Raw genomic sequence first — 13,348 nt, forward strand, 5'->3', positions numbered from 1 at the left:
TATAATACCTAACGCTGTGTTTTTAATCAATACTTGCGAGATTTTTTTAGTATACCACGAAAATTTATATAGAATTTATGGCAATCTATTTTAAATGAAAAACTAAAATTTGAAAGTATAAGTATAATGTATATTATTATATATGAAAGATGTATAAATATATACGACTCCTCTCTTTAATTATCATAATTACTTTATAATTCTGTAATATTAACATAAATATTAAAATACACTTGCGATTGCACATTAAAATTAAAAGTGTCAGAATTTATTTTGGATTGATTTTTAAAAATATCTCGATTTTTTTTAAGAAAATTAAGATTTTTCGACCAAACCTACTTTCCCGTTAAAATTGGATAAATTCCGGCGAAAAATACGACTTTCTTTGGAATAGATAGAAAGTCCTGTTTTTGCCGGAAAAATGAAAATCGAGATTTTTCGATTAAACCTCGTTTCCATTCCCTTAAAATCGGATATATTCCTCTCTGTCTGTCTGTCTGTCTGTCTGTCTGTCTGTCTGTCTGTCTGTCTGTCTGTCTGTCTGTCTGTCTGTCTGTCTGTCTGTCTGTCTGTCTGTCTGTCTGTCTGTCTGTCTGTCTGTCTGTCTGTCTGTGTGTGTGTGCGTGCGTGCGTGCGTGCGTGCGTGTGTGTGTGTGTGTATCATATATTTGTCTGAAAAAATCGAAAAATGATTTTTTTAGAACCGGGAAAAGAAAATCGAGATTCTTCGAACAAACGCGCGTGTTTCCGTAAAAATTTTAGTAACAAAATGCCGAATATGTCAAAAAAAAGTTGCATTTGTTGGAAAAAGATACTCGGATTTTTCGAGCAAACCTACCTTTCCGTTAAAATCAGATAAATTCTTAAAGTACAAAATTTCTCCGAAAAACGCGGAAACAGACTTTTAGACAGAAAAGTATGTTAAACTTAAAATTGGATAGTTTCTGATAAATTAGTTTTATTTATAATACATTTTTATATATTCCGGAAAAATTTGATTAAAAAATCCAAATTTGTTTAATTTTATCTGGAATATTTAATTTCGGAAAAATTCTAAAAATTTTTACCGGAGTTACTGCATCGATACGTCGGCATTCTCGCGATTATAATTGGGTTTCTGCAATCGAATTATCTATACTGGGCACCTATCATGAAACAAATCGAAATGGATTCCGAAATTATTCCATTTTCATTAGAAAACATAATAGAATTCCGACTTGTTCCATGATAGATGTACGAAAAATAGCCCGGTACGAAAAATTTTATTGCAGCAACTTGATGAGAATTCTAATGAGAATGCTAACTTGTTGTGGCAAGGTCGCTAAGATAAGACAGTGAGGATAAAACTTGTTATAGGAAAGATCCAGGAACGACAATATTCACTTAATTCGCGTCACACGGTCATCCATGATAACAGTCATTTGATTCAACAAAAAAAGTATTGAAATTCTATAAAAATAATTCAGGCCCGTGTGTTATAATAAAAATTTATTTAAATGTTTATTATTTAATTCATCTACAATATCCCCGCAAAAATTCAAATAATTATGCTGACTACAATATTTATTTGTTTGAGTATTTCACACGAAACACGAGCGCTAAGTAGTTATATTATTATAATATCATATTCAATATAATAAAACGTAACATAATAGTATATAATAATGTATAGTGTATAGAAATAAGATACAATAAAAATAAAAAAATTAACACAAAACAGATTTGTTCTATATATTTTCATTCTTGATATCTGATATCGCAATTATTTTCGTGGTTCAATAATAAAGTGCATACCACTTTTCGCTGTGAGAATAAAAGTACTTTCGCTGAAGGTAAGTGGGACCGGAGTCTGGGGGTGAAGCTTAAATATATATCTCGACAAAAGACTTACGAGTCCAACTTTTGTCTGCGTATAGCCAAATCGTGAACCTGAAAATTAATAATACATATGAACATTTGCGAAATATTTTTTGTATTTTTCGTATAGCCATTTTAATGGTTTTACAAAGCTTTCCTCAAATACGACTTATTAGGATATATTTACTAATTTTTTTAATACATGCAAACAGCAGAAGTTTATATATATATATATATACGTTAAATTAAATTAATAATTTAATAAAATACCTTTATAAACATTTTTGTAAGAGAGAGGAAGAAAGAGGGAAAGAGAGAGAGAGAGAGAGAGAGAGAGAGAGAAAGAGAGAGATGGAGGTGGAGAAGAAGAGAGGGAGAGAGAAGACATGTATTATTTATAATTGAACGTTCTTAAGGCGTCCATGGAATGTCTCTGTACTATTAAGGATGCTATTAGAATATATAGTAGCAGTCTAATTATTAATAAAACATCATTTTTAAGTATACGCAACTTCAAAAGTAACAAGATGATTTTATCATTTTCAGTATAAATTAGATGCAGTATTAATGGTTAATACACACCGATACAGTTTCGTGGGCCTTCTCCGAATGGCAAATAAGTATAGGAATGCCTTTCTTCTATTTTATCTGCATTGAATCGTTCAGGGTCAAATTTATCTGGATTCGGATATATCGACGGATCTCGATGTAAGCCTAATACTGGTATAGTTATTAATGTTCCCTCTGGCACACGAATGTTTGTTGTCGGTAATATTATTTCTTTGGTACAAATGCGATTCAAGACAGGAAGAGGTGGATATTTTCTCATAGTCTCTGCAGTACGTAAAAGAAAAGTATGAAGATACATTTTTTCCAAAATATAAGTAATATATATGAACATACATTTATAATAGTATATAAATAACGAGATATTTTCGTATAATAAATTTATTCTCCTGTACTAAAAAATTTTATTACACAAAAATAGAAAATTGTGTCTCAAAATAATTGAAATTAACATAATGCAACGGGGATTCCAAATAAGAGCGATCTCATAATTGACAGATCGCGAGTTCAAATCCCGTATCTCGTATATACAAAAAATTTGATAATCCATACTAACTAATAGAAATCACAAAACTCTTTAGATCTAGGTGATTTTTTTACTAGGTCTCATACATATAAGGATTGATATAGTTTGCTAGCTATCTCCTCATTACTATACACTGAAAAAAAGAGATGTATCAACTTTATCTTAACTGAAAACAATTTTGTTAATTCAATAACTCCATTAATGAAACAAATATATCAGAAGGTTTGCGGGTTATCGCCCGCATTTTATCTATTGCTGATACCAACGTTTCGTGAACGGCAAAGCCGTTCTAAAATCTTTGAAAATATAAATACTCGTGAAAGCTTAAATTAGCTTAAAAAGCTAATTAATTATTAGCTTAATAATTATCAATAAAACAAATACTTATGCTCTTGTTTTAGTAAAATTTTATTTATTTCATTAATATTGTTGTTAAATTAATAAAATTATTTACAGTTAAAATAATGCTGTTGAAATAACATCATTCTTTTTCAGTGTACTACCCGAGCCAGAAATGATAATGGAATCAACGTCGATTCGAGATCAATTTTGATGATTTCGACAATAATCGACGTTGATGACAACTTGATAATTTCGACGTTGAATTGACGTCAATTTAATTGTCATTTTAGTGCGATAGTATATATATATACTTGCCATTTACTACTTTATGGAGATATGTCATTTCATTCACAGCGTCGTAAGTCAGTTCACCATGTTTTTCCAATATTTCGTCAATTTCCTTGCGAACTTTGTCTTGAATATCTTGATGTTGAGCTAATTCATATAGAGCATACGACGCCGTTGTTGAGGAGGTTTCAAAGCCAGCTACGAAAAAGACGTAACTTTGCGCAGTCGCTTCTGTCATGGTAAGTTTATTCACAGTTGCTGCAAGTAAAAAAACGACATATTTAGTTATGACACAATTTGAAACAAAAGCACATTTTAAGAAAAAAATTTAATAATTTGATTTATATGAATGCAAAGAGAAATAATTTATATTTATAACACATTGTGGATAAGTTTATTAATATAAAAATAAACATAAATATATATTACATGGCACGTTGGTCTCTATGTTCTTATCATCATCAGGATCAACATAGTTCCTGTTCATTAGTTGTAAAAGCAGATTCACGAAGTCATATCTAACGATATTATGAGATTGCCTATATTCTACAGTCTTTCGAAACATATTCGTATAGAAGCTGACAACGTCTCGGTCCGTGAAAGGGATGGAAAAAAAATCCATAACTTTTGGCGCAAACATAGATAAGGCAATCCAAATTGGATTTATCTCTAAAATCTTTTTTTGGTAACTTCGGTACTGATTATTGGGATCCTCAATGCAATTAGATTCGATACCAAAAGCTGCTGACATAATCACGTCCGTTGTATACCTATTAATAGAATTGATAAATAGTTTTTAATTAATATTATCAAACTTTATCGAAATTATATACGAAATTTATACCAATTTTATACCAAGCTGACGACAAATAAGAATAAACTCTTATGAATAAAGAAACATTGATTTTCCCATTTTAACACATAGTTGTGTTTTTACAAAAATATTTAATATTCAAACAAAGATTCAGAAATAATAGTTATAAGAGAGTGGAAAAATTCAAACAGAGTTCTAAGATTTAAATAGAAAGCCGCCAAGAAGGAGCAACACACTAGATGTAATACAACAAAATATTTTTCATTAAATAATTTAATTTATTGTCATTAAATAATTTAATTTACTGACATCAAAGAATATTATTTTCGACTTTTGCTTAGTCTTCAATTCTGACACATAATAAAATGAAACTTTTAATCCAAAATCAATATTCTACATAACAAGTGAGAGTGGGACAACCAATTAAACCAATAATTGTAATAAAATGTGTCATGCCAAGTGTTAACAACTCATAGTATAGAAAATAAGTAAAAAATTGAACAATGTAAGTTGATTATTCAAACGAAGATAACAAATTTATCGATCAAAGGTAAAAATTTTGTTAAATCTATAGGAAAAAAATGTGATGTCCATTTTTGACTTATTATAATAAGATGTCCATTTCGACACCATTGATGACATTACGAAGAATTCGTCACTGGCATTGAAGGATATTCCAAAAGAACCTTTCCTAGATTGCATGGTAAAGTGGAAACACCGCTGAGATAAGTGTGTGAATGGAGGAGGGAAATACTTTGAAGGAGACAAAGATTAATAAGCTGTATGTTTAATAATAAAAATTAAAAAAAAAGTTCAGTTATGTTTTTTAACAGATCTCGTATATAACTTTTATCCTAAACGGTTTTTTTTTTTATATAGTCGTTTTTTCATGATATTATAAATAGATTAAATTAATTAACAAAAGTATTACATTCTGTATACGTCAAAAGGACAAAACACTTCTTCTTAATTTAGATATGTTGTTTATCTACTTATCATATAATTTTAATTTTATTTTCTATGAGGCTAATAACTTTTACATTAAAATAAAGGAGATTCTACTTTTGTTGTTAAAAAAATTTTATAACAATTTTTTTAAAATTAATTTACCTTGCAAGCATCTCTTTCATCTCAATGGAATCTCTCATTTGTGCTTGTTCCTTTAAATACTTTGCAAGTTTTTCACTATATTCTTTCATAATCGGAAACATCTGTTTTATTTTTCCTGAAGTAAAAGTTGGTGTCAATTTGACACGTAAATTTCGCCATTTTTTTCCGGGCATAAGAAACAAATGGCCGGACAACGGGTCAACTTTTTCGTTGAAGTACATTCCACGATCATGGAAACTCCCGAATTCCTTTGTCAATACCGTTCGAATAAGATCGGGATCGGCGATTATCAAATTTGGTTTAAATAACGTATACATTCCAAAAGCGCGATGATCCTTATATTTCATATAAGCATTTTGGAAGAGTTCGCCTGTTGAAAACAAAACTACTTTTTAATTAATTTCATATTTCAAGTAGAAATAAATAACATAAATTATTAAATTTATTAAAATAAAAATAAATAGTTATTTATAATAGTTATTTAAAGATCAATAAGCACAATATAATAATTGTAAGTTGTAGCAATTACAAGTTTATAAAATATAAAATATTATTAATGAAAATTTTTCATGCATAAGTACTTATGTATTCACTTATGTGTTCCCAGAATTGATTTTTAACACCGAAATAATAAAGTTAATTCTATATCTTTATTTAACAAGGTTTCTTTCAAAGTATTTTCTTTGGACAGCTATACACTTTTGTCAACATATGTAAAGCGTTTGGAATCATTCCTGAAAATTATTTATCATTTTTTGTGCTTTTACCCCATTTTTAGTGACTTTCTTTGTGTGCTTGCAAATTGTCGCCGCTCCAGAGGCTTCTTCTAAGCGCGAAAGCAGATAAAAGATCAGGCGGTCTGGAAAATATGTGTGTGCAAATATATGTGTGCTACACAGCCATGATGTTATACTTGGCAAGGTACTGCTTAACTGTTTCGTGCCTGATACTTATACATATTATATAATATGTCAAACCTTCAATCAGGCACATCTTAGAGAATAATGAATTTATGATTACTCTGTAGATATAAATATCTTCTTTATTTGAAACGTTTTAGCTTATTTTGGAATCCTCCTTAGCTATATAAATATGTTCATGCACATAAAGATTGTGTCACAAATTGCCAGAGATGATGTTAAATCTGAAGATGACGATCAAAAAAGATTATGGAAAATACAAAATGGAAAAATACAAAACACTACAAAATCGAGTGACTTTAGTAGATAGAGAATATGTCAAGGAATTTTAATGCATAATTATTCACAGAATTACATTTGTATAAAAAGTAGGACATAAAAACAAGAAAGACATAAAGATTAATAGTGTCTTTATTACGTCTGTACGTTAGGCATTTGATTACGTATTACATACAAATGATTAATTAAGCGAACTAATGAAGGATTGTTTTATGCTCATGTGTCTATGTTATTGTTAAATAATTTTAATTCCGGTTAATTTTTATAATGATAACTTTATGTTTGTTTAAACGTTCTTATATGTAATATTTATAATAAGAATATGACCTTCCGTTTATTTTAATATTTTTTTAAATTTGTGCGACATGTCCTAACATGTGGACATAATACGGACATTGTCAATCATTATGTCTGATTTCTTATTCTTACTCTTTAAACAAATGTAATTCTATGAATAATTATGCATCAAAGTTTCTTAACTTATACTTTCTATCTACTAAAGTAAATTACTCGATTTTTTAGTGTTAATATATATTTTTCTATTCTGATTAGATTACTTGCATTGCCAGATTTAATCACTTCATCTCTGCCAATTTGTGAGTGACACATTTTTTTTGAATGTGTGAGCTTTTCGATGTACATCTATATATGCTGAGAAGGACTTTAAAGTGAGTTGAAATTGACGTACAAAAGAAGACATTATTTATCTACAGAGTAGTTAATTGTAATTTCATTATTTCAAGATCTTGCGCCTGATAATTCCGACATACACGAAAATATGATGATTTTTTAAAAAATCAATGGCTGCATTCAGCAGAGAAAGTAACTTTACATATGTAAAATTCTTTAATATGATTACTTTATAAATGTAGATCCATGAGGAACCAAAAGTAAGGATCAATATTGAGATCATATTGAGAACAACAGTTACAAAGCTGTTGCTCTACCGAATGCAACCATTGCAAACGCGATGACGTAGAGATTGAAAGAAGTATAATAATTAAAGTCATTTCCGGGAATACGTCGTCAACGTTTTACAATTAAATGTTGACAAAGATGTATATACTTCAGAGAACTACTTCGAAAGAAAATTGTGTAAATAAAAGTAAGGTTACAGTTAGCTGGAAAAATATTTTATATATATAATTTTTTATATATATAATATAAATAAAGATATAAATACAGCTCTGAAGACAAATCTAATGAAAAATAATAAATTATAAATATAATATAAAATATAATAATATAAAAACAAAATATTCGAACTCATCGTATTCAATTTCTGTCAACTTAGTAAATAACACAAAAACAACAGAAAAACTTAGTAAATAAAAATGGATTAAAATGGATTAAAGTTTTAAATCATTTGAATCCATAAAAATGCATGCTTTAGTAGCATTCGTATATTTTTACTTTTTTTAAATTTAATTGGAAATCTTTTTCAAATTCAATTGAATTGAAAAACTACATTTTTTAATAAAAATTTTGATTTAAGCAATATTTCCAATGCATTTAAAGAACTGCAATTTTTTTAGATTGAAAGATATAGAAACGTGCTTCATGCAATTGCTGTAAATGAATAAAAAAAAATTTATTTTAACGTTCGTGAATGCGCACTTTTGAAAATTTAAATTCATTTCAACCCATTTCAGTTCATTTTTGTTTATTGAGAATTAAATAGGGGAGATCACACTGGGGCCGGTCACAGTTTTTATTAGTTTGATCTTCACAATAGTATATTTTAATTTTTACATAACATATCGAACGTTTCAGCTCCATTCGAGCCATCTTCAGCGATGAAGTAATTACATATGACGTTCTTTGTTGTAATTTGTGTGATGTATTAAATCGAAGAGTGCAGCAAATAGAATCTCTTAATTTTAAGTTTTTTTATGTACTTTTCGATTTAATACATCACATATAATTTCGCTGAAGGTGGCTCGAATGGAGCTAAAACGATCGATCGATATGTTGAATTAAAATATACTATTGGAAACATCAAACGCACCAACTTCTGCGCTATTATTGCTCTCAATCGTCCGAATTTTTGAATAATTATTCTTTATAATATAAATTTTTTTATAATATATTTGTAAGTATATTCTCTAAAAATGTGTTCTCTAAAAATATATTCTCTAAAGATATTAAAATTAATTATCATCTTAGCTCGTCTCATTTTAATCATACCTTACATAGCCATTTTTAATAAAAGAAATTGTATTCACAAACTTTATCACCATAATAATTAATTAATTGTAATAAAAATTTTTTAAGACATGTCATTTTCTATGAATACGGGGATATCGCGATTAATAATGTTAAAGATTTGTCAGACAACAAAATAAGTGATAAGAAAAATTTACTCACCAATTTCATTTTCTTAAAAATCGCTATAAATAATATACAATACTTGTGGTGCAAATAATTTTACATAACAAATTAATATTATATCAGCAATCTACAGTAAAAAAAAATTTTTTTTGCCATGTCCTGTTTTGGAGTTATAAGCATTTTGACAATCAATCCCGTATACGAGTATATACGACAACCAGCTCCGGTCCTAATTTATGAGAAATTGTAAAAATAGTTCCTCTTATTTTTATGTATGTTAATATTAGATATAAAGATACTAGCCTAGTGACACCTTTCCAGTTACAAGATCTGTTAAATTTCCGGTGGGTACAACGGGTTTAACATAAAAAACATCTCTCTTGTGCCAGAAATTAAATATCACAAATTTATAATAAACATACAAGATGCTCAAGGCAAACATAAAGATCCCGATTAATTCCGCAAGCATCGTAAATCTGAAATATGATGACAAATAACTTTTTCGTAAAACGTCAATATTAAGTATAATTTCATAAAAATATTAAATTATAAACTTCTTTTATGCTTCTATATAATTTGCACCAGACAATACGATTTATAACTCATTATTCGCAATTTTTTATTCATTACATTTTTGGAAATTTATCGTTTGTGAGAAAATCAACTGACTCGGAAATGATATTATTTCTTGTATTATGTTTGTACGATCGAAGCACGTCACTGTGAAAACTGAGTATGAATCCACCAATGTCTTATTGTATACTGAAATGCATTTAGTTCTTAATAATGCTTATGTAATGAACATATATGATTAATTAAAAAATATCCAGAATGTGCCAAATCATGTTGCTGATATAGAGAAAAAGACATGTTTTACATGTATCATCTAAGATAATATCTATTGGTGTTGTCTAGTTTGTTACGTAAATTTATTTATGAAGTCATAAATACTACTTGCTTAATGTTCTTTTACCTTATTTGCAAAAGAACTACATTTATATAATACATCCGATTTAGCGTGCGATTCAGAGTTCTGAAAGCTATAATGACATTGTCCCCACTTCACTGGCAAACCATGAAATTCAAAACAGTAGTGGTATCGTTTCACATATTATTTTATTTACGTTTACAATAATTTTAAGAAACTATGATTATTATATCTATACCGGGTGATCCGAAATTTTCACGAATTCGGAATACAGGACTTTACAAAATGACGATACAAATATTAATTATAATTTATAAAACACATACATTTCCTCTAAATTAAATCATTATATAACGAATCCAACAATTCCGTGTCATTTTGCAGAATAGTTTTTTTTTTGTTTTTTTTTATATGGATCGCTTCCTAAATTAATCTTTTATTAAATCTTTGTTTTTTGTCTAAAATTTTAATGTCTTTCCAAAATTTTTAAAATCATGATTGTGCTCGATTTTATGCTCTGTGATTACAGAGTGTTGTATGATATTCCTATTTATGTGAGTCCGATGTTTATTAATACGTGTCTTCAATGACTGTTTTGCCTGGCCACATAGGATGATCAAAAACATTTATTATAAATATTATGAAATATTTATTATAAATCTTATAGTAAATAAGTATGCTATTTAAATACTTAATAAGATATTATAATTCAAATTAAAAAAATATTCATCAGAAATATTTATTAGTATTTATCATATTACATTTAATGTGAATATTATATTAAATAGTTAGTCTATCTTTTAATAATATTTTAAATGAAGTTTTATATAAAAAAATAATGATAATGAAATATACGGGCGTTAATATAGTAGGGATATGCTCATTCTCGGCCTCATTTAGAACATATTTCCAACATGTGCGGACTTAAATGCTTGTAAAGACATTTATGAAAATTATCCACAACTTGGCTGATGATGGTTTGAAGTAAATCGGAACGTCCAAGAAATTTGTATCGATGCTCTTAGTAGATTATATTATGTGAATATTATATGAATTTTATATAAATTTTACGCATCAATTTCCGCGCTGTATTTACGCTCTCCATTGTCCGTATACTTTATTATTATTTTTAATTTCGAGGACACTATTATTTAAATTTTGCTTTATATAAAATATGTAGAAAATATTTATATAATATTTAAAAAACTGAATAACAATAAATATTTGTCAAATAGTCTGGCCATCTGGCAGAAAAAATTTAGCCGAAACACAGCCAAAGGGGATCTCATGAATTCTTATAATAATTTAAATTAACATCAATTTCGCATTACTTGTACGTTCTTTTTAATGTGTGTCCATAAAACTTATATAAATGACATAAAGGATAAACATACATTGTTACACGCTTCAATCGTTATCCATGCTGATGCTACTCTTGCGCGCTTAACTCATATGAAGGATATTTGCGCACTCTTTCCAGGTTGGCTATATCATAAAGTTTCAGTCTTAATCTTATCAAAAAACGAGATGGAGTCTCGTATCAAATATCTTTTTGTAAGGTACATCTTTTTATGAACGAGATACTACAGCGTATCTTTTAAAGAGAATAATGCTTCAGAGTTATATAACAACGTCGCACGCAACACATTTTTTAATTATATAATACAATGTTGCATGCAAACACGTTTGATATACGCATAAATATAAATGCTTTTTCCTATTTCATTTATGACGTTCATGACATTTATGACCTTTATGATATTTATGACATTTAGATATGTTATCATCCTAAAAAATTGTAAGATGTTTTGCTAGTGTCAAAAAAAAGCTAGTTTTTGCAGAGATAACAAACTTTTCTATACAGGGTATATCTTAAAAAGAATTCACTAGTTGTATAGCGCTATTCCTGATCAAAAATTGAATCGAAAATTCCTCTACCATTTTATAATTTTCGCAATTTTTTTTTAGCTACCTAATGAGCAGATCAATGTATAAGTTTTAAGGGAATCCTAAAGGCATCTATACTATCGACTAAATCATAATTTTTATATAACAATAATTTTTTTCCTGTTTTACAGATTCGAAAATTCTTTTCCAAAATTAATGTATACGCATTAATATATGTTTGTAAAGTGAAGTTTATGCTAAAAATGACAAAAATTTCGAAATTGAAATTTTAAGAAAAATGTTTTGCCATTCTCGGCATCACCTTACAAACATATTTTTGATAATTAATTGACCGTTGATGAAATTGTCAGCAGAGGTGGTGGTGGACCTGTAGTAGATATAAATAAACGAGGAACACACCATAAATAGAGCGCTTACTTGTTAACTTCAATCTGTTCTCTTGCAAAAGCGTGCGTTCGGCAATGTAACTCTGAGATGAACTTGCAGATAGCAAGCTTGATCGTGTGATCTTCGAGTAATCCGAGTGCCAAAAATTAATTCCAAACGCTACAGAGCTTCAAAATTGTCCTTTAAGATTATAAAATGAAATTGTTTATTTTTATAAATAAATAAAAAATACTCTATTAATTGAAAATGTCTTTCGCTTTACTAGAACCTGATAATAGTCTTATAAATGCTAAAAAAAAATATTATTATACATTGCAAAATAAATTTCAGCAATTTATAAGTTATATCACTTGATTTATATTCGTTACAGTCTTTAATATATTAATACAGTTTGATTTGATTTTATTCTATATGTGCAACATAAGCTTTGATCTAAAAATTAATTAGTAAATTCTTTGTTTTCAAATACGTAACTTCAAATTCATAAAGAGGAAAAGAATTAAAAACTTACTCTCCTCGTTAAATATTATACATAATGTACTCCATCAATTTCTATTTGATAGCATTTGTCTGAGCGTTTGTAGATTCAGACATAACTAGTTGAAATACACTATTTGTAAAATAAATTATTAAAGTATTAAAAGAGATGAATGTACATTATGTGTTAACAAATTAGTTAAATACATTATCATAAATATACAGGTTATGAATTCAATTTAGGCGCGAAAATCTGCATTAGCTTTGCGAGCTCGATCTTGAATTCGGAGTGGATCGAGTAGCTCGATTGGCTCTAGAAATATTAATGGGAAATATTAATTAACGCGACACAGACTCTTGCATAAAGGCTTAAACACAATAGGCATAGGCAACAATGAATAACGAGCCACTCAATCAGAGCTCTGGTGTGTAAGTTCGTTATTATATCCCAGAATTCTGATTAGACAGCTAGTTATTCTCTATTGCCTGTGTCTATTATGTTTAAGCCTTAACGCATAATGTATAGTGCATAAGGCAATTAACCAATTGAAATTCTTTTTTTTTTTATGGAATGTGAGGAAAAGAAAGATTCTGGTTAGGTAATTCATTTATGC

At 28.3% G+C, this 13,348-nt stretch overlaps 1 protein-coding gene across 3 annotated transcripts; it reads right to left on the bottom strand.

Annotated features, from left to right (window-relative positions):
* Positions 1 to 1,705: 1,705 nt before the first annotated feature.
* Positions 1,706 to 9,777, bottom strand: LOC108753687 (probable cytochrome P450 6a20). Of its 3 annotated transcripts, none has more exons than XM_018495522.1 (7): positions 9,704 to 9,777; positions 9,338 to 9,510; positions 5,505 to 5,874; positions 4,010 to 4,350; positions 3,608 to 3,838; positions 2,440 to 2,691; positions 1,706 to 1,929 (listed from the first exon to the last, which is right to left on the bottom strand). In XM_018495522.1, exons 2-7 carry the CDS (start codon positions 9,501 to 9,503, stop codon positions 1,763 to 1,765), a joined length of 1,527 nt encoding a protein of 508 aa, XP_018351024.1. In that variant the 5' UTR covers positions 9,504 to 9,510; positions 9,704 to 9,777; the 3' UTR covers positions 1,706 to 1,762. The 3 variants fall into 3 exon arrangements, with proteins under 3 accessions (XP_018351024.1, XP_018351042.1, XP_018351033.1); XM_018495540.1 differs by having other exon boundaries at positions 9,740 to 9,761; XM_018495531.1 differs by having other exon boundaries at positions 9,665 to 9,732.
* Positions 9,778 to 13,348: the final 3,571 nt, after the last annotated feature.

This window comes from Trachymyrmex septentrionalis, unplaced genomic scaffold, assembly GCF_001594115.1.
Source record: "Trachymyrmex septentrionalis isolate Tsep2-gDNA-1 unplaced genomic scaffold, Tsep1.0 scaffold114, whole genome shotgun sequence".
Classification (NCBI taxonomy): Eukaryota; Metazoa; Arthropoda; class Insecta; order Hymenoptera; family Formicidae; genus Trachymyrmex; species Trachymyrmex septentrionalis.